At 44.9% G+C, this 25,540-nt stretch overlaps 1 protein-coding gene across 5 annotated transcripts in view; it reads left to right on the forward strand.

Annotated features, from left to right (window-relative positions):
- ppp1r12a (protein phosphatase 1, regulatory subunit 12A) overlaps window positions 1-25,540 on the forward strand; it is a 73,788-nt gene that overhangs the window by 37,701 nt on the left and 10,547 nt on the right. For 3 of the 5 annotated variants that reach the window (XM_076989776.1, XM_076989774.1, XM_076989775.1), the window contains exons 4-18: window positions 2,933-3,092; window positions 3,771-3,915; window positions 4,065-4,139; window positions 4,367-4,455; window positions 4,594-4,748; window positions 6,902-7,089; window positions 9,130-9,345; window positions 10,104-10,192; window positions 10,743-10,859; window positions 15,742-15,906; window positions 16,223-16,351; window positions 17,802-17,924; window positions 24,542-24,632; window positions 24,855-25,019; window positions 25,282-25,459. In XM_076989776.1, coding sequence (XP_076845891.1) covers window positions 2,933-3,092; window positions 3,771-3,915; window positions 4,065-4,139; window positions 4,367-4,455; window positions 4,594-4,748; window positions 6,902-7,089; window positions 9,130-9,345; window positions 10,104-10,192; window positions 10,743-10,859; window positions 15,742-15,906; window positions 16,223-16,351; window positions 17,802-17,924; window positions 24,542-24,632; window positions 24,855-25,019; window positions 25,282-25,459 — 2,085 coding nt within the window. Of the gene's footprint in view, window positions 1-2,932; window positions 3,093-3,770; window positions 3,916-4,064; window positions 4,140-4,366; window positions 4,456-4,593; window positions 4,749-6,901; window positions 7,090-8,235; window positions 8,344-9,129; window positions 9,352-10,103; window positions 10,193-10,742; window positions 10,860-15,741; window positions 15,907-16,222; window positions 16,352-17,801; window positions 17,925-24,541; window positions 24,633-24,854; window positions 25,020-25,281; window positions 25,460-25,540 lie in introns of all 5 variants that reach the window. The other 2 variants (XM_076989778.1, XM_076989777.1) reach the window with 2 other exon arrangements.

Raw genomic sequence — 25,540 nt, forward strand, 5'->3', positions numbered from 1 at the left:
GCAAAGGATTCTGTCTCGTCCATCGCCTTGCGCCCAACGTTACAAGAGCATTTTTAACTTTTTTAAACTGTAAAAACACTGGGTAAACGGTCAGTGACACGGACTAATTGTAAATAGTCACTGACACTGGATAAACTGTCCTTCTGTTTTTAGATTGCCGATTTGACTATCGTCGTTACCGTCACTGTCCGACGCCATGTTGTTTTACAGTTAGTTAGACCGAGCGCGCCTGCGCGAATTCAGTGACGAGGCGGGGGTAAAAGTTAACTAAAAAATCGATCTTTGGACGTACGAATCGATTATCAGATCATCATATGCGAATCGATTCTGAATCGGAAAATCGATTTTTTTCAACACAGGCCTAATATATATATATATATATATATATATATATATATATATATATATATATATATATATATATATATATATATATATATATATATATATAAGTATATAATATAGTGCATTTACATCTATCAAGTTTAATTAAATTCTGTCAACCTGAGACAACTGGTTTGTTCACAACAGAAGTAAACGTAACAATAAAACCTCTATCCTTAATTAAATAAATCAAATACCCAGTCTGGTAGACATTCAGGAACTTCAAGTATTTTCTTAAATAATGTTTATATCACCACCTTGAAAATGATCATTTTTCTTCGGCTTGCTCCTGACTCGCCATTTCTGCCTCTTCTCCGTTTGTCGTGTCACTGGTGTGCTTTGGCGCGCATGTAAAAACACTGGCTCTGATTGGCTACCATAATGCTGCCTTAGCCAATCGCTTACTGACTTGTTAAGTTAAGTTAAATAGGTGTACGCCGAGAACTGTGACCTATCGAGATCTGTTACTTCTCACTAGTCTGGGCAGCGGTCCGCTCGCATTACTGTTAGTATATCAATATATAGTAACGCACCGCTTTTAATGACCAGTAACGTCAACGGCGTTGTAACGACAGGAAAAGTAATTAATTATATTATCCCGTTACTGACAAAATGACGCCGTTACTTTTTAACAGCGTTATTCGTAACACTGGTGATGATACTGATATCTTAGGCAGTGCATCACACAGATTTCTTCTGGAGGGGGAATTCAGTCACTATTTCAAAGGAAGTGGTGAATGAATATTCAGATGTAATTAGGTGAATTTCTGTAAAGAGATTAGAGTCCAATTTGCTATAAATAAGTATTTTCATGGATGTAACCTGTTGAGTTATTCATTCAGTGATTCACTTGAATCATTGAATTATCTGATGCCTAAATTGTAAATCCGAACACATCCAGCCGTCGTGTTGCATGTGATATCTGACCTGTGAGTGTGTTGGTGTTTTGAAGCAGCCACTCCCCCATATTCAACACTCTTCCCTTCTGTCAGTGTTCCCCACTCCAGTCAGGTGTCGTGTCCCGCACGCTGCCGGCCAGCTAAGCGCAGTGGAAATGTAATCCTTGTCTCAGTATGCAGATAATGTGGGAGCCCTGAAGCTGGAGGCCTTGGCTTATTCGGTGGGCTGTAACCATTCCTGCTCCTTCTCCCACTCCAGAGGGTCTAATATGGGGCGTGATTTGTGTCATAATTACAGTTCTCATCACACTGTTGTGCCCTTTTAGCGCGCCGCCCAAAAAGCGTGTGGTGTAAGTGCTGCGGCTTAGCCGACGCCCCCGGAGGAGAGGGATCAGCGGCAGCTGCGGTGGTTTACGAGGGGGTCCGATAGACATGGTTTGTTTGGGGAGCAGAAGCTGGTCCACTACTCCCATGCCAATCTTCACACCTAGCTTCCAGCGATGGTGCTGTGGTCTTAGCACGTCAGTTATGCGCCATGAGCTCTGTTCAAGAAGATCTCAGAGAGAACAGCAGATGCAGAGGAAATGCAATATGGGGATAGCAACCGTGTTGCTCTCCACTGTAGGGGCCGTGTGGTGAGACGTGAACATTGCTGCTTTACTCTTGTACTTCGTGTGATGGGTGCAAGTGCTTTAGCAAGTGATCCTTTAGCAGTGAAGAGCAGCAGGCACTAACTATGTTGAGGTTACCATGCCAACCACAGGGTAAAAATGATGTAGTTTCCAGTTATATGTGGTGTCCAGCAGGCTGTTGCTCTGCTGGCTCTGCGATCGTGAGTCAGCCAGTAATTGGTGTGCTATGTGATGGTGAGTCAGCCAGTAATTGGTGTGCTATGTGATGGTGAGTCAGCCAGTAATTGGTGTGCTATGTGATGGTGAGTCAGCCAGTAATTGGTGTGCTATGCGATGCTCCGTTTTCAGCATCCACTGGCTGAAGGATTTTGCCCCCCTCACCAGACAATGAGATGTTCTGTTTTAGAGTAGATTGTCTGTTGCAGTGGACTGCAAGTCCATTAGTATCAATCAGTTAGTGTCCTTTGTGATCAGTGATTTTTGTAAAAATTGGCTCTTATCTGTGTTCTTACTGCTAATAAGAGTTTTCCTATGCCTGACTATGCTCTGTGGGCGTGGGCCTTGTGTAACTGCGTCTGTGCTAAAGTTCATCTTAAATATTTACAAGAATACTTCTCCCAGAGATGCTAATCTGACTGCCAGTGAAAGGAAGCCACACTCCGCTTGGAGCAAATGCAGACGTAATGCTAAGAGTTCCCATCACCACTGATGACTCCTCTAAACAGCACTATGTTTGGAGTATTCCACTGGATGTGTAATACTGATCGTGCATGAGGAGGTGTAAGGTACAGACACCATCCTATTCTGGCCATTTTTGGCTGATGTAGCAGTGATGAGCACCTACAGGAGTTTGCCTCCTGGAAAAGGAAGCGTCTTGCTCCCAGGGACAGGGCTGCAGCTCTGTAGCTCAGACGCCTGGTGTCTCCAGCAAGTGCCTGATGAGCAGACTGTCTCTCCCCATCCCTCCCTCTCTACCCCATCCCTCCCTCTCTACCCCATCCCTCGCTCATTCTGCAGGCGTGGACATCGAGGCGGCCAGGAAGGAGGAGGAGCGTATAATGCTGAGGGACGCGCGCCAGTGGCTCAACAGCGGTCAGATCTGTGACGTCCGGCACACCAAGTCCGGAGGCACCGCCATGCACGTGGCCGCTGCCAAGGGTTACACGGAGGTTTTAAAGTGAGTCGGCGGAGGTAGTGGGCCTGAGGCGGCTGGGCTGGTTGGGTGGGAGAACACCGTCGTCTTGGTACCTTGCAAAGTGGAACTTTGGGCTTCTGTGTGCCGTGCATTTTCTCATTGGTTTGGGGGAATGTAAATGATGTCCGTACTCCGTACCAAGACCGTGGTCCACAGTGGAGCAGTGGCATATGGAAGCTGCCTGCCTCACCCGGTGTAGCGTAGGTGGATTCCTCCAGAAACACTGCAGGCAAATATGACTGATCCTTCATCCTTCATGCACTTCCTCGCTCACAGCAAAACCTGCCACTATTCTCTCATTCATAAGGGCTATAGCAGAAATTGCAGGCACCAGATTGTAGGCGTATTATCCAACATACACACACACACACACACACACACACACACACACACACCAACACATCATCAAAATGCTCATCATCAAAATCTATCGGTTTTGTAAATGGCATTATTTAGATTCTAACCCAACAATATATTGTGCAGCTGTAGTTTGGAGCTAAGGTGGTTTGCTTAGCATGTGTGGTTTATAGCCAGAGCTGCCACAGGTAGAGTGTAGCGTTCTTGTTCTTACTCTCAGCTAGGTCCAGATGGCATCAGAGAAACCAAGACCCCCCCAGATGAACCTCATCACTGCTCTTCTGTGGCTCTGGCTGTTTTCAGGCTTTTAATCCAGGCAGGGTATGATGTAAATATTAAAGACTACGATGGCTGGACGCCCCTCCATGCTGCTGCTCACTGGGGGAAAGAGGAGTCCTGTAGGATCCTGGTGGAGCACGTGTGTGACATGGACATGGTTAATAAAGTGGTACGGTCCCCCCTCACACCCACCTTCACTGTGTAGTGTGAGCGAAATACCAAACCTGCAGATACACATTTATTCATTCCTTCACTCCTTTGCATTGATATATTTATTATATGTGGACGTATTTTTGATGTGCGTGTGTGTGTGTGTAGGGCCAAACAGCATTTGATGTAGCTGATGAAGATGTCCTTGGTTATTTAGAAGAACTGCAAAAGAAGCAGAATCTGGTATTTCTGGTATTTTTACCTCGTTGAATGAGACGCCAACCCCTGAAATATATACATTAAATGTGATTTATTTAATTTATTTATTTCACGTTGTCCTGTAAAGCGCATGTTTCAGAGATTCATGGTTATTGTGTTGTAATTGAATTTTACTTCATTCTCCACGTCCGTCCCAAAGGGACTGTGGCGTTGAACGTTGTAATTCCTCGATACCTGTGGTGTTCTTTCAGCTTCTGAATGAAAAGAAAGACGTTAAAAAGTCTCCATTGATAGAAACTACGACTACTGGGGACAACAATCATTCTGTGAAAGTGAAGAGGTAAATAATTAAATTCTGTGGGAACCATCTTCACATAAATGACGAACATCGTGTTTAACACGTTGTGATACAAGGCGGTCAAGCCAGATGTGAGTTCAGAGCACAGCGTTTAACTGGTGGCATGTGCGCCTGCTTTAGTGAAACACTTCTACTTGAGACTGAGAAAAACGCTCCACACATCGACACTCTGGAACGAGAGAAGGTGGATGAGGAAGAGGAGGGAAAGAAAGACGAGTCCAGCTGCTCCAGTGAGGAAGAGGATGAGGAAGACTCGGAGTCTGAAAATGAAGCAGGTGAGTCTGTCCCTGCTGCTGTATGCTTCTAATGGAAGGTCATGAAATTCCTGCCGTTTGGTGTCAGGACTGTGAAATGTGTAGTAGTATCACTATAGTAGTGATCAACCATTGTGTTGAGTAGTGGGGTTAATTACCACTGTGTTAGGAGTGTGTGTTGAGTAGGGGGTTGACCACAGCTGTGTTAGGAGTGCGTGTTGAGTAGGGGGTTGACCACAGCTGTGTTAGGAGTGCGTGTTGAGTAGGGGGTTGACTACAGCTGTGTTAGGAGTGCGTGTTGAGTAGGGGGTTGACTACCGCTGTGTTAGGAGTGCGTGTTGAGTGGGGGGTTGACTACCGCTGTGTTAGGAGTGCGTGTTGAGTGGGGGGTTGACTACCGCTGTGTTAGGAGTGCGTGTTGAGTGGGGGGTTGACTACCGCTGTATTAGGAGTGCGTGTTGAGTAGGGGGTTGACTACTAGGGCTGACGGCAAATAATCGATTAATCGTTGGTCGACCAAAAAAATTACTAGTCGACCAAATTCCATTGGTCGATTGGTCGCAGGGAAAAAAAGCTGCGTCTCGTCAAAGGGCTTTTAATTTCAACGGCGTGACAAAGGAAGACGTGACACGAATTTACCGTTGGTGATTTGTTTGACAAGGACAGCGCTGGACATGCGACCTGTGATTATCGGCAGTGGTGAGGGATTTAAAAATCTAATTGAATGCCTCGAGCCCGGATATAGCCTGGTTAGACGTGAAACAGTGATGCACACGGTTAAGAGCAAATACAGCAAAACAAAACAAACACTTCAGGGCAAGATCGAAAACTGTAAAGCACTCAGCTTCACAACGGATATATGGACTAACCAGATGGAACGTATGACGGTCACAGCGCATTTTATTTCTGATAACTGCCGACTGCATTCATTCGTGCTAGGAACTAAAGATTTGGGAGTGACCCACACAGCTGCTAACATAGCAGAGCGACTCCGCGAAATAATGGCAAAGTTTAGAATCCCCACGGGAAAAGGGTCGCTCTTGTACACGACTATGCCGTGAACTCTTCGACTGTGAGAAGAACTGAGCAGATAACCGAACTAGTGTTTATATGAACCAGGAAACATTGTTAGTCACACAAGGTTACTCCTGGCGTTAGTGGTAAATGCGCATAGATAGGGAAATTATTTTTGGAGGGGGGGGGGGGGGGGGGGGGTCGATTGGTCGATTAGTCGGAGTAAATGACGACCATTGGTCGACCAAAAAAATCCTTGGTCGTGGACAGCCCTATTGACTACCGCTGTATTAGGAGTGCGTGTTGAGTAGGGGCTTGACTACCGCTGTGTTAGGAGAGCGTGTTGAGTAGGGGGTTGACTACCGCTGTGTTAGGAGTGGGTGTTGAGTAGGGGGTTGAATATCGCTGTTAGGAGTGCGTGTTGAGTGGGGGGTTGACTACCGCTGTGTTAGGAGTGCGTGTTGAGTAGCGGGTTGACTACAGCTGTGTTAAGAGAGCGTGTTGAGTGGGGGGTTGACTACAGCTGTGTTAGGAGTGCGTGTTGAGTGGGGGGTTGACTACAGCTGTGTTAGGAGTGCGTGTTGAGTGGGGGGTTGACTACCGCTGTGTTAGGAGTGCGTGTTGAGTGGGGGGTTGACTACCGCTGTGTTAGGAGTGCGTGTTGAGTGGGGGGTTGACTACCGCTGTGTTAGGAGTGCGTGTTGAGTAGGGCGTTGACTACCGCTGTGTTAGGAGTGCGCGTTGAGTAGGGCGTTGACTACCGCTGTGTTAGGAGTGCGTGTTGAGTAGGGGTTGACTACCGCTGTGTTAGGAGTGCGTGTTGAGTAGGGGGTTGACTACCGCTGTGTTAGGAGTGCGTGTTGAGTGGGGGGTTGACTACCGCTGTGTTAGGAGTGCGTGTTGAGTGGGGGGTTGACTACCGCTGTGTTAGGAGTGCGTGTTGAGTAGGGCGTTGACTACCGCTGTGTTAGGAGTGCGCGTTGAGTAGGGCGTTGACTACCGCTGTGTTAGGAGTGCGTGTTGAGTAGGGGTTGACTACCGCTGTGTTAGGAGTGCGTGTTGAGTAGGGGGTTGACTACCGCTGTGTTAGGAGTGCGTGTTGAGTAGGGGGTTGACTACCGCTGCTTGCTAACTCAGCCTTTTCTCTTTTCCCTCCCCAGACAAGACCAAGTCATCTGCTCCTGTGAGCAACTCGAACAGCACAGTCCCCGCCCCCATCCCAGTCCCCGCCCCCGTCCCCGCCCCAGTCCCCGCCCCCACACCTGCACCTATCCCCTCGAATATCACTGTCTCCTCCCCTTCAAGCCCTACCAACCAGGTGACAGGCCCCACCTCACCTGTGAAAAAGGTAGGCACTTTGCAGTGAGTGGCAAGCCCTTCAGTGCTGTGCTTCAAGCTCTGGACAGTCAGTCTTGGTGGAGGTGTGGTTCTCTGTCCGCTGTGCTTCCTAAGTGCTCTTTACATTTGCTTAGCGCAGGAGTTTTTCTTGCATCAGGTTTTTCAGAACTTGACATGTTGAGTAAAACATTTTGGGTAACTTTATATATTTGGGTAAATATATGTGTTAAATGTCCTTCCTATCAACCACGTTCAGTGTTTTGTTTTTGAAAAAGACATGAGGAATATGGCCCCATCTATGAATTCTTGTGTGACTGCTGCCCTCTACAGGGTTTAAGGGGCAGCTGCACTAAACTGAGAACACCTCAAACACAATGGCAGCAGCCACTCATTCCGAGTAACTGTTCAGTGATTACAAAAACCTTGACTGTTTCGATTCAAGGTCCAGGAATGAGTTACAGGGCTTTTGTCACAAAATCTTATAAGCAGTGTCTCAGTCCAGGCCCCCTGTGATTTGATCTCCTAACAGTCGTTTGTGTGCAGCTGTGCAGTGTTGCAGGCCCTCTCGAACCTACAGCAGTTAGACCTCTTCTAGACCTTGAAGTCTCACATTGATCTTTTCTGGTTCCCTCTCACAGACCTTTCAGGTCAAGAATCCATTATGTTTGTCTAAAGAGGTGCTTTCAGCTGACTGAATTTAAGACACATTTGTAATGTAGTGTCGATTTTTGTAATGTGGTGATTTTTTTGTAATGTGTTAGATGAGTGTTTAAAAAGTCCCTTAGGTGAAGTCTTTAACACTGTTGTTTGGTGGTAGAAGTGAATTCTGAGGAGAAATGTTTGTTTAGCTTGTTTATTGCTCCTGTGTCCCCTGTCTACCTGACCCCTGACAAAGTAGGCTAACGTTGTTGGGCTAATGTGAATTCTGGTGTCTCGTTGGAGAAGGACCAGAGACGGTACTGTGTGCCTCAGACTTTTCCTCCAGCCACAGGAAGTGGCCTTGTTCTCTACTGCTTTTTAAAATTCACCTTCTCCTCGCTTCCTCTTCATCTGCCTGCTTTTCAACATAATCTTTCTATACCTTTTATATATACTCTCTCTCTCTCTCTCTCTCTCTCTCTCTCTCTCTCTCCCTCCCCGTCTTGGATGGCTTTAGTCTGATATAATTACTGCCCTTTTGCCCGTGAGGGAGACTGCCTGTCCTGCATTGTGGCGCCAAGGCTTACGAAAAACTGGCATTTCTCTTGTGCCCAAAAAAGCAATGGTGAGGCCTCGGTGTGTTCTCGCGTTTGTGCTTCTCGCCCAGCTAGGCCAACTAGCAGTGCGACCCCCACCTGCCCAGACCGCAGTGTGCCTAACGCAAAACCATAACATCTCCACTCCTCCCCTCTCGCTGGCATGACGTGTAGTGCCGTCAGTCAGCCTTGGTCATGGTATGCATCCTGTCACGGCGTGTTTTGCCAGGTCATGTTTGCTGTTCTGGAGTACCAGAATCTGGCGGTACTGCTGTTCGTTCCCAGGCTGCTGTGTTGTGTGTGCTGGTTAACGTGGGCCTAACTGGTTGAATAGATGTGTATTCATTTACTAAGACTAACATTTCTAAAAACGGGGATGTGTTTGTCTGCACATGCTAATTGGAGCCAGAGTGTTTGGAGAGATAAAGGAACCTGTATAATCCAGTGGTTTTCATACGTGTCGGACGTGATATCCCTCATCTCTGCGTGTTCGCCTAGAGGTAGGCGGGTGTCTGCTTGATGGATCAGTCCCACACCTGCTCTCCAAGTGGTCTGTCTGTCTACTAGATCTACCCTACCTGCTCACCTCGCACGCTAACGGTCTCCATCTTGCTGCCGTTAAAGCTAACGAGCTGGCACCAACCAGTTCGAGTTTTATCTGGAGTACCCCTCCAAAATAAATCTGGTTTTCCTTCTCTTTCCTCCTCTCTCTCTCTCTCTTTTTCTCTCTCTCTCTCTTTCTCACTCTCTCTTTTTCTCTCTCTCTCTCTCTCTCTCTCTCTCTCTCTCTCTCTCCCTCCCCCATGTCTGCGCAGGGGGTAGCACCTGCTGGGAAGGTGTCGCCCAAAGAGGAGGAGAGGAAGGATGAGTCCCCGGCGTCGTGGAGGCTGGGCCTGCGCAAGACCGGCAGCTACGGAGCGCTGGCCGAGATCAGCGCCACCAAGGAGGCGCAGAAGGAGAAGGACGTCAGCGGAGTGATGCGCTCTGCCTCCTCCCCGCGCCTCTCCTCCTCCCTGGACAACAAGGAGAAGGTGGGCGTGGCCTCCTCCCCGTGCCTCACCTCCTCCCTGGACAACAAGGAGAAGGTGGGCGTGGCCTCCTCCCCACGCCTCACCTCCTCCCTGGACAACAAGGAGAAGGTGGGCGTGGCCTCCTCCCCGCGCCTCACCTCCTCCCTGGACAACAAGGAGAAGGTGGGCGTGGCCTCCTCCCCGCGCCTCACCTCCTCCCTGGACAACAAGGAGAAGGTGGGCGTGGCCTCCTCCCCGTGCCTCACCTCCTCCCTGGACAACAAGGAGAAGGTGGGCGTGGCCTCACGCTGGCCACACTGCCTCTGGTGGTACAGATGATTAGCGCTACCCTGATTTTATTCTCATTCTTAGGACTCCCAGTCCAGGTCCAAACTATCAGGAAACCTCCCAATATTGTAAGATGGTCAGTGATTGGATGGCTGATATGGGCAGCAACCAATGACAGAACTAGGAAGGGGGAAAAATTAGGAGTTGGAAGTACTCATTTAAAATATTTACAAAAACACTTTCTGACTGGGTTTTTTTTTTTTTTTGCATGACTGATTGGTTTAGCTCAGCTTTTACCTTTTTCTTCACACTTTCTACACACACACACACACACACACACACACACACACACACACACACACACATTTTCTCTTATCCTGTCGCACCCGAACATGACACTTAGGCTGCACTCTTGTGATGGCCTTCGGTCTCCGACACCCAGAGACTCCCTGATTTGCGGTCTCGTCTGAGCCGCTTGTGTTTGTCCACAGGAGAAGGAGAAGAGTCGCCTGGCCTACGTCACCCCCACTGTTCCACGCAGACTCGCCAGCACATCCGACATTAACGAGAAAGAGAACAGGTGACATGGGGGGGTGTGGCTGGGGGCGGGATTTGGGGTGTGGCTGGGGGCGGGGTTTGGGGTGGGGCTGCCTGTGCACGCACACGCCACTGATCGCACCCCCTGCTGTTCACTGCTGTGTTGCAGCGTGAGAGTCATTATGGGCCTGAACACAGCTGAGCACATGAGCCTCTGTCCATTGTTATACTGGAGAGGAGGCAGCTGCATAATGTGGTGTAAAATTATCAGTTCTGAAGTGATAAACATACATAGACTAGTGGGCAATACTAGTCCCATTATGATCACAAATAACAATTACATATAAATTCTGCTTTGTCATTGATGGAGGTTTAAGGTTTATCTTATTAACAAACAAATGCCTGGTGAGTGTTACTATGTACTGATGTAAATAGAAGGTTTTAAAAATGCGCTGGGTGAGACTTGCACCACCTAGGATGAGAGGTTACACACACACACACACACACACAGAGGTATGTGTGTATTCATACCTAATAGGATGTGGCTGGCAGGTTCTCTGGCGGACAGGTGCCAATGTAGCCTCTGGTTTCAGGGACTCTGTGACTAGCCTGGTGCGTAGCGGCTCCTACACGCGGAGGCGCTGGGAGGAGGACCTGAAGAACAGCGATGGAAATGCTTCACAGAACCGAACGTCCAGCTACCAGCACAGGTTAGCCGTTACGATGACGCCTTCGCTGGTTAGCCTCTACACAGGAGGAGTAGTGGAATGTGTGTTTAGAGCCAGGTGAAGGTTAGCCCTCTTCTAGAGCCGAATGCAGGAAGCGGGTTGGTTGTCTTCTAGAGTCACCCGTGTGTTTTTTAGAGCACTCTTCTAGAATCGGATGTAGGTTAGTCGTCTGCTGTAGCCAGACATACTTGTGAACTACTGCCATGCATTTGAACATACACTGTTAACTAGTGCTGGGCAGTATGACCAAAATTCTATATTACGGTATTTTTCAAAATTATATCGGTTTCACGGTATTTGCCGGTTTTCCCCCCATGTGTGATGTTAACGGCATTGATTACGAAAAGAATTACTGTAGTAGAGTGATTAAGAGTACACTATTACACTGGTAGAAAAATGTCTCCACTTAAGTATTGTGGCGTGGTGTAGGAAGAAGAAACAGGAAACCGATCCCTTTTAACACAACGAGGCTCTATTTTAATTGCCTTAGCGGCGTAATCACGCATGAAGCCGTGATCACACAGAACAGACTCAAACTCAAACAGCGCATGAGGGAATGGCATTAACAACAGGACAACACACACACGGCAGGGAACAACTCATAGTACAACTACATAAACCAATAAGGGAGGACTCAAGCTACATAACACACGTAACCAAATACATAACTAATAAATACATGCACCAACATTACACATAACAGGAACAATACCAGAGCCGTAGGGGCTCATGGGAAGTAGCGCCGTCCCCCTTTGGACCGACGCTACAGTATTCCATGTAATACAGATTTGCATGGCCTCACATGATCAGTTTTCAAATGGTAGCACTAAAGTAGTGAATGACAGTTCATTCACTACTTTCACCACATATAGCATGACAGTTGCAGTAAAAATACAAAACCTTTTTTTTTTTATATAACTTTTAATGTGATAAAAATCGAATTATTTCGAATCATTTCAGCCATATGTGTATTTGTATAAATATGTAAATTAAGCTGAAGGTGCTGGAAAATATTGAAAATGGACCTTGAAAGTGCCATACAAGTGCTTGAATTCCACCTTGTAAAGGGGTATGAACCCTGCAAACACAGCATTGAAGAGCGGAACGCGACCTCGACATGCCACAGCAGAGCCCCCGTGATTGCTACCCGTATTTTCCAGATTATAAACCGCTACTTATTCCCTCACGCTTTGAACCATGCGACTTATAATGAGGTGTCGTTTTTCTGTAGATGTTTCTTCACCCGTCAGGGGTGGAGCAGAAAGTTAATCAGGTGGTAGGACAAAGTTGTAAATCAAAGAAGTGCTCATTTTCATTTAACTCATGCAACCAGCAGGCACGACAGAAACTTTTTCAAACGAACGTGTTGTGCCGAATTCAGACTCCCCTCGTTTGCACACGCATAAAGACGCTACAGATGATATTCAGGAGATACAGTGATTATAACTTACTTCATTGAGCACTCTAGTTTTCTCCTAACTAGATATTTAGACATAATACTGCTGTAATACTGCGAAGTCGTGGTCAGAGGTGAACTTCGGCATAGCCAGTGTGTATTTTATTTAAAATAATTAATACCCTTGAGCCACTGTATCTTTGGACATAGATAATGCCGTTTGCTGTGATGAATAATTAAAGTCTAGCTCTTATTTATGCATAGAAACGTAAATCGACAATATAATCTTTAGCGTCTTTATGCGGATAAACGAGGGGAGTCGGAATTCGGCTCAACACCGGCTGACAGCCAAAACTGTTGCACATGAAATGCTACAGACACCGTTCAGAAACTGATCAGTTCAGTTAAATGTATTCAGTACAGTAGATATATGCGGCTTATAGCTTAGCGGCTTTTTTGCTTATAAAACATTTTCCATTCTTTGTTTAACATTGTAGGTGCAGCTTATATTGAGGTGTGCTGTATAGTGGAGAAAGTACGGTACTTCCTGACAACAGACACGGCTCTCTTCTTTGGCAAAAGTTCCTTTGGGGCATCATCTTTTACTTCAATGTTTGGTAGAATTTGTGGTTCAGAACGTCCCTCGTTTTCAGCAAGCTAGATTTGTGCTCTATTGAATGTTTGCTTAGCGGCGCAGCAGTAAAAAGCGTCCCGTGAGAAACAATTAACGACTGGGCTGCATCCGGTGTGGCTGGTTTATGAAAAATTCTTATGATAACAAAAATAAACACCTGTTTTCGGTGCGAACCGGTATACCACCCAGCACTACTACCAACTACCCCTCAAATGAGGGAACATCACTGTTTCTTCTCAACCATTTATTATCTTAAGCAGTGGTTCTCAAACAGGGGGTGCAGACACTCATGGGACGGGGTCACGAAACATCCTGCACTCGCTGGCTTTTATTACAACGGAGATGCATCAGGATGCTCCATGACATCACCCTGAAGATTCTCCTTCCTTTTGCTTCTACGTATTTGTCTGAGGCAGAGGTTGATTTGAGGCTGTGTTTATCAAACATTGCACCATGAATTGAGGATCTTTGCAAGGCAAAACCTGCCAGCTTCTGTAAGAAATACAGATGATATAGCTACTTTTAGGCCTTGTAATAATAATATTAATAAGAACAATAATAAAGCATAAATTGGTATCAGACATCTGGTGCCAATTCCCAGTTATAGCAATAGCCCAGTACAGTGTTGAACCGTACTTACTGGCCATGGTTCTTCACTACACAGACAAATGAAAACATGACCGTAGTATTAAAAACACGTCTATAACACTGTTGTCATCGCGTCTACTAGGTGCAATGTACCTACACAACTTCTGCTTCATTTAGCTACCAAATGAGTCAGTTAGAAGTCCAAACATCACAATTCGTTCACAAATGGCAGCAAATTATAAATAGCTGGACACTTATTTATTATAAACATATTCGCTGACAATATCCTGCGATTCCAGGGCTCCAGACTAACTTTTTGCACCAAATTTTTCAACTGCATCACATTTAACACCGCATTTAACATTAGAGTTGTTTTTAGTTTTAGTTGACTAATTATCATTAGAATTTAGTTGACTACAATATAATTGGTCATTATATACACTTGCACAAAATGAAATTTATTAACCAGTTACAGAATATTATCGTTTGTATGTGCAATATATTAAAAAACTGATTTCCAAACAACTTAATTGACCTGAACTTATTGAGCATAACAATAACAAAACATTGAAGATAGGCCCGCTCTACCTGAAAACATATGGAGTTTATGAACAATACATATTACATTTTATATAAAACGGTGTTCCGTAAAAATAACAATGCCATAGCCCGCAGATGTCATTTCATTTCACTTCGAGTTTAATTTCATGAGTGGCCACAGTTCACAGGCTAGTATGGTCTTCCTGGGTTTTGTGCGATGTGAAGACGTTAGTTCTGATTGGACGGTTACCCGGTTTGTCCCGCCTCTGTGTACGCTAAAGTAGTTACGGTTGGATCTCTTAACTTATCCCTACCTTTCTCAAAATAAATCAGGTCTGATTGGATGTCGTCGCTGGCCAGTATTTTCGTCTCGTTTTATTCGTTGTCGAAAATGTCCATTAATTTAGTCATCGTTTTTATCCCTTCATATAGTTTTTATTTAGTTTTCGTCATGAAAAAAAGGTTCGTTGACAAACTGACAATTTATTCGTCAACGAAATTAACACTGGTCTGTTGTTGAACCACAGAGACTTTTTCCCATCGAACAGCTAGTCGCATCGGTGCGTCCTCAGATATTTTTTTTAGTCGCACCATTGAGAAATTAGGCCGTGCGTGCGACTAAATTGGTCACACTCTAGAGCCCTGGATTCCATCCTTTCCACTTGTAAAACCTCATGGTAGCTCTGCTAGGAGCTGCTAACTAGCTAGCAAACGAGACACCAACCACGCAGAACTGACGCACGAGGTCCAACGAGAATACCCTGAGAGCATTTGGAGCACGCCCCCACCATTATATTTTGAAATATGATTGGTTGATTAAACTGCCAGTCCATAATAAAAGCTCTCTTAATGTAAAAGGCAAGGGTATGCGACAGATCAACAGAAGTGTCCGAGTCCAAAGCATCTTCAGAAAAGGCTTTGAAGGCCCTGAATGTTTGCCACTGGCCTAGTAAAGATAATAGACCTACCTGCCATTACTGATGATAATGATAATAGTGTAGGCCTATATGATAATAGCCTAGCCTAGGGCTGTGGGGGTGCAACTGCATTGAACCAGCTTTGGGGGAAGGGGGGCCCTGCTCTAAAGAATAATAATGCTTATATGAGAAATTAATGCAGAATGCTGCCTGCTGCACTCAGCTGGTGGTACGAGCCGGTTGCCCCCGCTGCACTCAGCTGGTGGTACGAGCCGGTTGCCCCCGCTGCACTCAGCTGGTGGTACGAGCCGGTTGCCCCCGCTGCACTCAGCTGGTGGTACGAGCCGGTCACTGCTCATTCCCGTCATTGTAACACACACCTGTGCTTTGACCAGTGAGGCCATGAGGTCATGATGGCACTGCTAACAGGGCCTTGTTCTCTTATGTTCTCCCTCACCTTTCTGGCCACAACTGTACACATTCTAGAGTACGTGTTTGTTTGTCTGTTTGACTGTGGAGTGGAATCAGGCGTAATCGTGTCTTGGAGGTCTAATAAGTGTAAACGATAAAATGCTGAAGCATTTGGCTCCTGAGTTTGCGATATCATTTTGCGTCTTTTGAAACCCAGATGTGAATGTGTTTATCTTTGTTAATGTTTTTGTATATAGATGTGTGTTTGCGTGTAGAATGGTGTGCACATGTGTGTGTGTGTGTGTGTGTGTGTGTGTGCTCACGCTTGCCTGTGTGTCCTCCGTCTGCTAACGCTGTGTCCCGGGCCGGTCACTGCAGCACCTCTCACACGCTCACGCTGGGCCGGACGGCCCGCGCAGACCTGCCGGCCAAGTCCTCCTCCGCTTCCAGCCTGGAGCCTAACAGCTGCAGCACTAAGGCCTGGCAACCGCCTTCCTCCTCCTCCTCATCCTCCTTCTACCAGTCTTACAGCATTCCCCGCAGGTATCGCCCCTGCTCCCGCCCCCCACACCACTCACACATGTGCGAGAGAACACACACACGCGTGCGTACATGTACTGACACTGCATGTGGCCACTGCCTACTTTTGACCTTTGAATTGGTCTTTCCTGACTGAGTGGGGTGGGTGGGTGGATGTGTGTGAGATTCTCTTCATGATGCTTGTTAGATTTGCTGATGAATGAATGTTTAACTCCATGTTCATGGGGGATGTGTGGATGTATCTGTGTGTCTGGCTACATTTCTCTGATGTCGCTCCTGGTGCGTGGGTCTCCTCCGACTGACCTTCTCTCCACTGTAGTGGATCGTTTGGAAGAAGACAAGATGATGCGGTCACCTCCACTAGCTCCACTTCTTCTGTCACTACGACGACCACAAGCACCACATCCACTCTTACCTCACCTACAGGTCACCGCAGTCTGTTTTCCAGGTACACACACCCACACCTGAGACAACACCTAAATTACCTACACTGTAAAAAATTTCAAGTCTCACCAACTAAAAAAATCTTAGTGACCCGTTGCACCTAATTTTTTTTAGTTGGTCTAATTTAAGCTCTGCAAATTGCAAATTTTAAGTTCTGCTGACAACTACAGAATTCAGTCTAATTAAAGAAAATAAGTTGAGCCAACAAAATGTTATATATTAACCAAATACACCTAGTGAGTCCAACAAAATGTTTTATGTTGTTCCAGCTACAATTGTTTAGTTCAGGTAATTATTCATTAGTATCCAAGTTGTCTGAACTATACATTTTATGCTTTATGAAGTACATTTAAAATATACAGAATATAATTAAGTAATTGTGCATTTTATTTGCATGTTAAAAAGTAAACATAAAATATTACCAAACAGGCATATGAGAGCTGCTTTATAAATGTAATAAAAATTGAAACGTCGTCGAGTCAGGAGGACAAGAATGAGCCATGACACAAACGTTAGCTCAATGCTAATTTATTAGCAATATGCTAACGGCAAAAACACACCGGTTCTAAGGGAGGGGGGACACTAACACGCATACAACACACATCCAGGGAAACGGGAGAACTGACCGCAGAGCTGTATGTGGTTGGAAATAGTATCTAAAAAAGTACTTAATTAGAAATCGATTGGGCTTCAGCAAATGCTTAATTACTACGCAGATCTAGCTAGCTAAGTAGCTAACGTTAGTCCGCATGCTAAGTTTGCCGACGTGAGGTAGTTAAATTCCAAACGGACAGTTAACGCGTGACGGTTAATTAACCATTAATCGGTAGCTTGTCCTTGCCAACCACAACAGTATTAACACTAGCATTACTAAACTCATAGCAAAGTTAAAACACTGAAAAACAACTTGTTGGCTTAGCTCTAGTTTTGATAACTATACGTTTGGAAAATATGTTGAAATACGACCTAGTTCAAAATTCAAACTCAACAAACACCACCAAGTTAGTTGTGTTAGCTTAGTAAAGATCCACATTAACTTCACTCAGTGAAGTCCTCTAGATAAATGGTGAAACGCTGGGTCTTCATTTTAGTTTTGGTGCAGAAGGCGCCAAGAAAATCTTCTCTCGAGCATGCGCATTAGTTTCACCACTACCACTATTGCTCGCCCAACACAGTTTTTTACTTTGGACTTGACATGTTGACTGAGAACCATAATGCTCATTCACTGAACACAAAATATTAAGTAGAATGGTAAAAATGCAGCAGCTGATGGCACAACTCGTTTTTTGTTTTTGGAGTAACTATTTTTATGTTTCATGCTTTGCCCACATACATTTTTATATTCACAGAAGATAAGCAAACAAAGATTTTTTACAGTGTAATCATGGCCTAATCATGTGACTTCTTAACTACTGTGTCCTGTTAACTCTGCGTGTGTGTGTGTGTTCATGCAGGTATTGGTCGGAGGACAGTGCAGAGAAAGAGTCAGCGGCTGTCATTCCTACAATCAACACTGTAGCCACGACCACCTCCACTACTGGGACCGCACTGGGCTCTGATGGCAGGGAGAGACGCAGGTACACACACACACACACACACACACACACACACACACACACACCGTCCACTTTATTAGGTAAGACCCCCTTTGCCTTCAGAACTGCCGTAATCCTTTGTGGCATGGATTCAAGGGACTACAAACATTCCTCAGAGAGTCTGGTCCATACTGACATGACAGTATCACACAGTTGCTGCAGATTTGTCAGCTGCACATCCATGATGTGAATCTCCCGTTCCACCACATCCCAAAGGTGCTCTATTGTACTGAGATCTGGTGACTGTGGAGGCCATTAGAGTACAGTGATCTCATTGTCATGTTCAAGAAACCAGTCTGAGATGATTTGTGCTTTATGACATGGCATGTTATCCTGCTGGAAGTAGCTATCAGAAGATGGTACACTGTGGTCATAAAGGATGGACATGGTCAGCAACAATACTCAGGTAGGCTGTGGCGTTGACACGATGCTCAATTGGTACTAATGGGCCCAAAGTGTGCCAGGAAAATATCCCCCACACCATTGCACCACCACCAGCCTGAACCGTTGATACAAGGCAGGATGGATCCATGCTTTCATGTTGTTGATGCCAAATTCTGACCCTACCATCCGAAGGTCACAGCAGAAATAGAGACTCATCAGACCAGGCAACATTTATCCAATCTTCTGTTATCCAGTTTTGGTGAGACTGTATGAATTGTAGACTCAGTTTCCTGTTCTTAGCTGACAGGAGTGGCACCCAGTGTGGTCTTCTGCTGCTGTAGCCCATCCACCTCAAGGTTTGATGAGTTGTGCATTCAGAGATGCTCTTCTGTATGTCTCAGTTGTAGGGCTGCCACAAACAATAATTTTTATAGTCGACTAAACACAGATTAATTTGTATGATTAGTCGACTAATCGGATCATGTGTTGATTGTGAATATAAAACATACAGCTTATCACACTAGAATGCAACTGCTATTATATAACCATTAGATTTGAGCTATATGCTAAATAAAAATACAGTTAAGATCATAGTTCATTAAATCTTTAATGAAATATGCATCTTGTTGCAACAAACAATTATTAAAATAAGGATAAGGCACTGGCTTAAACGACAAAAATAAATACATTAATAAAGACATTTTTTTTTTTTTTTTAGGTTTTTCTTTCTTTCATTGGTCTCTGGCATCAAACTAGATCAAATTAGATAGGTACCTGAAACTAAGGAATTATTCACAGAAATAAAAGTTTCGGTCTCACTGACTGGCTAATGAAACAAATCGCCATCACTAATGTTAAATTTTACAGCCATCAAGATGAGCAAGGACTAAGTTAACGCTCTGTTTATGCTAATTTTAGCAGCTAACTAAAATTGTGACATTGTCACAATCAACCACAACATGCTTCAGGTGCTCGTACATCGTGGTTGTGCTGCCGTGGAAGGAAAGTTCTGCACTGCACTTGTTTCTCTTTCATTTTCTTTAAGTGATCCCACACTTGAGTTACGTAGCCGGGTAGTCATGATACCAGAGCCTGTCTGTATAACGTCCTGGGATGTCATTTTCACCACTGCACATGTGCGTCAAGGAAATAGAAAGGCAGACACAGCAATGAAAACCACCGTAGCAGTTTGGAGAGAAAAAAAAGAAAAAAAAAACCCCAGACGCATTGACTATTTTAATAGTCTACATTAGGGATGCAAATTATCGATTAATTCATTAATCGTTAGTTGACTGATCTTATCGATCGACTTTCGATTAATCGATAAGCGGCGTTTTTCACCTGAATTTCAGTGTTTCAATAGGGCTTTTAAAAATATCAGCTAAATATACTGCTCAAAAAAATTAAGGGAACACTAAAATAACACATCCTAGATCTCAATTAATAAAAATCTTTGAAATCAGTTGAAAATCTCTCATTTCTACCTGTTGTCTGTTCCATTTGCACAAGAGCAGTTGAAATTGATTCACAATCAGTGTTGCTTCCTATCTGAACACGAAGTGTGGATGACTTGGAGTTACATTGTGTTGTTTAAGTGTTCCCTTTATTTTTTTGAGCAGTGTAGTTAAAACACTTTGTTCAAAAAGTATATATTATATTATGATAATTATATTGTATTATATTATATATTGCTCAAGTAATTATGCATGAGGAAATTTTTATGGTATAACAAAATACATTCTTTCATTTTAAAAAAGGAATAAATTAAGGACTGGCTCAGTTCAATTTGAAACATTAGACATTTAAAAAAATGTTTTAAAAAAAGAAGAAATTAAATAGAGAGCCAAACAGAATATTATTGAGCCCATGTTTGGACAATGTTTCTAGCTTTGTAGTGAACACATCCTGTAACGCGACCGGAGAGTGCCCAAGTTTCCACAACATCATTGAGCTTGTCAGTTAAACTGTCAGCGGTGTGTCTATCCGACATGTTCGTCGTAATCAGCACTGCAGATTTTAGCTGCCAGTTCTCGTCAGTGTAGTGGCACGTCACAGTAATGTAACTTTCTGTTGTTAGAGCCGTCCAACAATCTGTTGTAAGGGCTACAGTAGTAGCAGTAGATAGCTTTGTTTTTAGCTCACTCGTATTTTTTTGTAGCGAGCTTCGAAAACGCTCGCCTTCCCAGTGTAGCTGTGATTTTAGGTTGACCAGGTGCACTGGTGATATGCAGGACAGCTGCATGCATGGTGTTCAAATGATAATTGAGTGAGCTAGTGGAACTGTTGTACTTCAATACCGCATTACGCACAGAACATTTGACTTCTTAGCCTAAATTAACAATGTTGAAATTGTAGCCACTACTACTCCTCGCAGCGAATTCCCTAACAGACAGGCACTTGGCCCTTTAAGTGACACTGGGAGAGCGGCGCCTGCGCGCGCCAGGGGAGGGGAAGAGAACAGTGCTATTGTTTGAGTTGCGTGGAAAATAAAGTTTCCCTCCTCGGGATTTTCTGGATTACGCAGTTTCTGCCTCGTTTCCCGAACACGCTTCAAAATGGTCCCACACCGCACGTCTTTTCGCCCGCTTCATTTTGTTTTCCACTCTGGTCTTTCGCGACACGTGTTCACCTCTCGTTCTTACGCTCTGTTCAAGTTAATACAGGAGCGCTCTCTAATGATTAATCGTGATTAATACATTTTGATCGAGTAACGTCTTAATCGACAATTAATCGAAAGTCGATTAATCATTTGCATCCCTAGTCTACATAATCGTGACTAGTCGACTAATCATGGCAGCCCTACTCTGTTGTAACGACTCGTTATTGGTGAAGTTATTTGAGTTACCGTTGCCGTTCAATCAGCTCGAACCAGTCTGGCCATTCTCCTCTGACCTCTATCATCAACAAGGCATTTGCACCCACAGAACTGCTGCTCACTGGATATTTCCTCTTTTTCGGACCATTCTCTGTAAACACTAGAGATGGTTGTGCAGGAAAATCCCAGTAGATCAACAGTTTATGAAATACTCAGACCAACTCGTCTGGCACAAACAACCATGCCACGTGCAAAGTTACTTAAATCACCTTTCTTCCCCATTCTGATGCTCAGTTTGAACTGCAGTAGATTTGTCTTGGCCATGTCTACATGCCTAAATGCTAGGGGTGTGACGAGATCTCGTGTCTCGTGTCACGAGATCTCGCGTGATATAACTCAGCGAGATTTCTCGTCGCGTAAAAAAATCTGTCTTGCGAGGTTTGTGATCCAGCAAGCAGCCAGAAAATACAGATATTACAATTGAAAATGCACCCGCTACTTTAAACTCTAGGAGCAGTGGCAGCACAGTGGAGTGTTGTGGAGTGTTGTGGAGTGTTGTGGAGTGTTGTGGAGTGTTGTGGAGTGTTGTGGAGTGTTGTGGAGTGTTGTGGAGTGTTGTGGAGTGTTGTGGAGTGTTGTGGAGTGTTGTGGAGTGTTGTGGAGTGTTGTGGAGTGTTGTGTACGATAAGCTGAGGCAGCGCAGCTCATCTTGGCAACGCGATCGCTCTTTCTCACGCTGTACATTGTTAGTTTATTTCTTTACTATATTTACAATTTAGCGTATCTAAATCTAGGGTCATGCTTAACGACGGACTTTTCAGTCTCTAACCCCGTCGTTAAGTGGGGACTCACTGTAATATTGTTTGCGATTGAAAAAAGGATAAATATTTCATTTTATTTATTTTATTTTAACTTTTATGAAATTTTATTTTAATTTCAATTTGTAGAGGAAGTTTATTAAAAGTTCATGCTTAAATCATGCATGTTAAGTTATAATAAAACATTTCATAATGCATGTGTAAGTTAAATAAAAGTTTGTTGTTCAGTCATATAATTTGTTATTTTAGTGTTCTTAAAATCTCCTTTCGATCTGGTGAACCCAATATCGTGTCTCGTCTCGTGACCTGAGTGTATCGTCACACCCCTACTAAATGCATTGAGTTGCTGCCATGTGATTGGCTAATTCTACGATTGCATTAATGACCAGTTGGACAGGTGTACCTAATAGTAATAAAAGTGGCCGGTGAGTGTACACACTGTTTTGCAAGTTTTCCCACCTATAAACAATGGAGGGGTCTACTTTTTATTGTAGGTACTATTCACTATGAATGACAGAATCTGAAAGAAGAATCTGATTTTTTTCATAACTAATTTGCATTTTAGTGCATGAAATAAGTATTTGATCACCTACCATCTAGCAAGAATTCTGGCTCTCACAGACTCATTACTTGTATTAACTGCACATGTTTGAACTGTATTAACTGTTATCTGTATGAAAGACACCTGTCCACACATTCAATCACACTCATTTACATTTATGGCATTTAGCAGATGCTCTTATCCAGAGTGACTTACAAAAGTGCTACGTAGTTGCTTGGAATCTCCAAGGTAGAATAGATGGTCCTGAACACAAGGTACTCTACGCTGGAAAAACCACTAGACGAAAGTCATATGATAACACTCCAACCTGTCCACCATGGCCAAGTCCAAAGAGCTGTGTAAGAAGACCAGGGACAAAATGGTAGAACTGCACTAGGCTGGGACAGGCTGCAGCTTGGTGAGAAGGAGACTAGAAGATTAGAAGATGGAAGAAACACAAGATGACTCAAGTCTTCAGTCTCCATGCAAGGTCTACAATTCTGAGAAAGGTCAGGAATCGGACCAGAACGACATGGGAGTACCTGACCTGAAAAGAACCGGGACCACAATCTCAAAGATTAATAACATTAACATTGTGGATTAAAATGTTACGTGGCACGCGAGGTCCCCCTGCTCACGCCAGCACATGTCCAGGCCCGTTTGACTGTGTGTGTGACCCAGAGGCATGAGAGAAAGGAGCTTTTTGGAATCATCTCCACTCGCCGTGTTTGGGAGATGAAGGATGAGCACAGCCCCAAGAACACCGTCCTAACCGTGAAGCTTGGGCGCCGGACAGCATGCTTCCCAGATGCTTTTCTGCACAGGGGACAGGACGACTGTACCGCAATGAAGGGAGGATGCACGGGTCACGAGAACTTCCAGCATGACAATCACCTGAATAACACAGCTAGGGCCACTAAGGAGCGACTCCGTAAGAAGCATTTGAAGGTCACCAGCCTGTCCTCCAAACCTGAACTCCATAGTAAATCTGAAACTGTGTTGACCAGTGACGGCCCTGAATCCTGCAAGATCTTGAGAAGATCTGCATGGAGGAATGGGCCAAAATCCCTGTTGCAGTCTGTCCAAAGTAAATGTGTAAAGAAAAATGTCAATTGTGATTTTTTTTTTTTCACCGCAATCGAAATTTGTCCACTCCACTTTTTACCCATTTGTACAGACACACACACACACACACTAGTGGATACTAGGGGTCTGTGGTGCACACATGTCCAGAGCGGTGGGCAGCCCTAGCCCAGTGCCCGAGGAGCAGTTGGGGTTAGGTGCCTTGCTCAAGGGCACCTCAGTCATGGCCTCAGGTCTGGGAATCAAACCCACGACCCTCCGGTCACAAGACCAGTTCCCTACCACCAGACCATGACTGCCCCTACAAGAAACATATGACCTCCGTAATTGCAAAAAGGTTTCAAACAAATATTTCTCAACAGTGTGTGACTGGTTGTAAAAGTTGTGTATGCTAATTGTAAAGTTATCTTGGATTCCTTGAAAGACGGTGTAACAATATCAGTTAATTTAGTGGTTTAGATTATTTGGTATGATTTGTAATTTTTAAATTACCATGCTATAGGAAAACTATACGTTTAAAACTGTACTCAGACCACACGTCTATCCAAGCTTTGAATAGAACAAATCAAATCTGTATTTTCTTTTTAGTCTGTGAATGAGCCCTGATGAGCATTAATGTGTCTTTTGTTTCTCTTCCCCGTCCCCATGAATCTAAACACACAGATTGTTTTGTCTAATGCTTGTGATGTCAGACCATCATAACATGACGGCTGTTTGCTAGAAGTGATCATAACCAATTATAGTAAATTTTAACATTCTGCAGTTGGTGCAGCTGAATCATCGTTACATCAGTGCGTTACGATGGAAGTGTGGATCACTGAATTATGGTGATAGTTCTTGTAGTCAGTCAGCAGTTAGCGCTCCTGTCTCTGATCCTTGCACGTTTGGTTGGTGTTGTGCCTTCTGTAACCCAGCTGTGTAGTAACAGCCACGTGGGTCCATGTCTGCACTTGTGCAGGTCTTACCTCACACCTGTGCGGGACGAGGAATCGGAGTCTCAGAGGAAAGCCCGATCTCGACAAGCCCGCCAGTCCCGGAGGTCCACACAGGCAAGTGCCACATCTACCCTGCTGCTGTCTGGACACACACACACACACACACACACACACACACACACACACACACCAGTACATTACACTGTGTCCAGGTCTGTTCTGTAATCAATGTCCAGTTCTGTAATTTAATGTATACCAAAAATGTTATTAGGTTATGGTCCAAACCATGTAACCTCTGTCTCTGGACTACACCCCCCCCCCCTCACTTCCCCACAGGGCGTAACCCTGACTGACCTCCAAGAGGCAGAGAAGACTATTGGCCGGAGTCGCGTCACACGTCCCCGGGAGGAGGAGAAACAGGACAAGGAGAAGCAGGAGGAGAAGAAAGAGGTTGAGGCGAAGGAGGATGACTATCGGTCACGCTACCGCAGCTTTGAGGAGGTGAGATCGGCCTGCAAGAGAATCAGTGGGAGGAGCTGTAGATGGTCAGTGGGCGTGGCTACCAGACCTGCCCCCTCTGCCTTCACACCCTCTTTTATATTCCTAAGAAATCCAGCAGTGAAAGCAAAGTTTGAATGTTAGGACTGTTAGTGTCAGAGTATCTATGTGATGCTACATGAATCTGTTTCAGCCTCTTGTATGCTGTTATAAAGCAGCGTCTTCTGTAAGGCAGTGTCATGGTTGATGGTGTGTGTGTCTGCAGCGCTACCGCACATCCTCCTTGAGTTCCTCCTCCACCACTACGGCCTCCACGCTGCCCTCGTCCTCCGCCAGCTCTTCCTCAATCTACACAACCTCCTCTTCACTGAACCGGCCTAGCAGCCTGACGGGCATCACGTCCACCTACAGCCGCTCCAGTTCCGCCCGCGAGGCTGATAAAGGTACCAGCAGAGCAGCGGCCACAACCGTTACAGAGCAGCGGCCACAACCGTTACAGAGCAGCGGCCACAACCGTTACAGAG

Source organism: Brachyhypopomus gauderio, unplaced genomic scaffold (genome assembly GCF_052324685.1).
Source record: "Brachyhypopomus gauderio isolate BG-103 unplaced genomic scaffold, BGAUD_0.2 sc70, whole genome shotgun sequence".
Classification (NCBI taxonomy): Eukaryota; Metazoa; Chordata; class Actinopteri; order Gymnotiformes; family Hypopomidae; genus Brachyhypopomus; species Brachyhypopomus gauderio.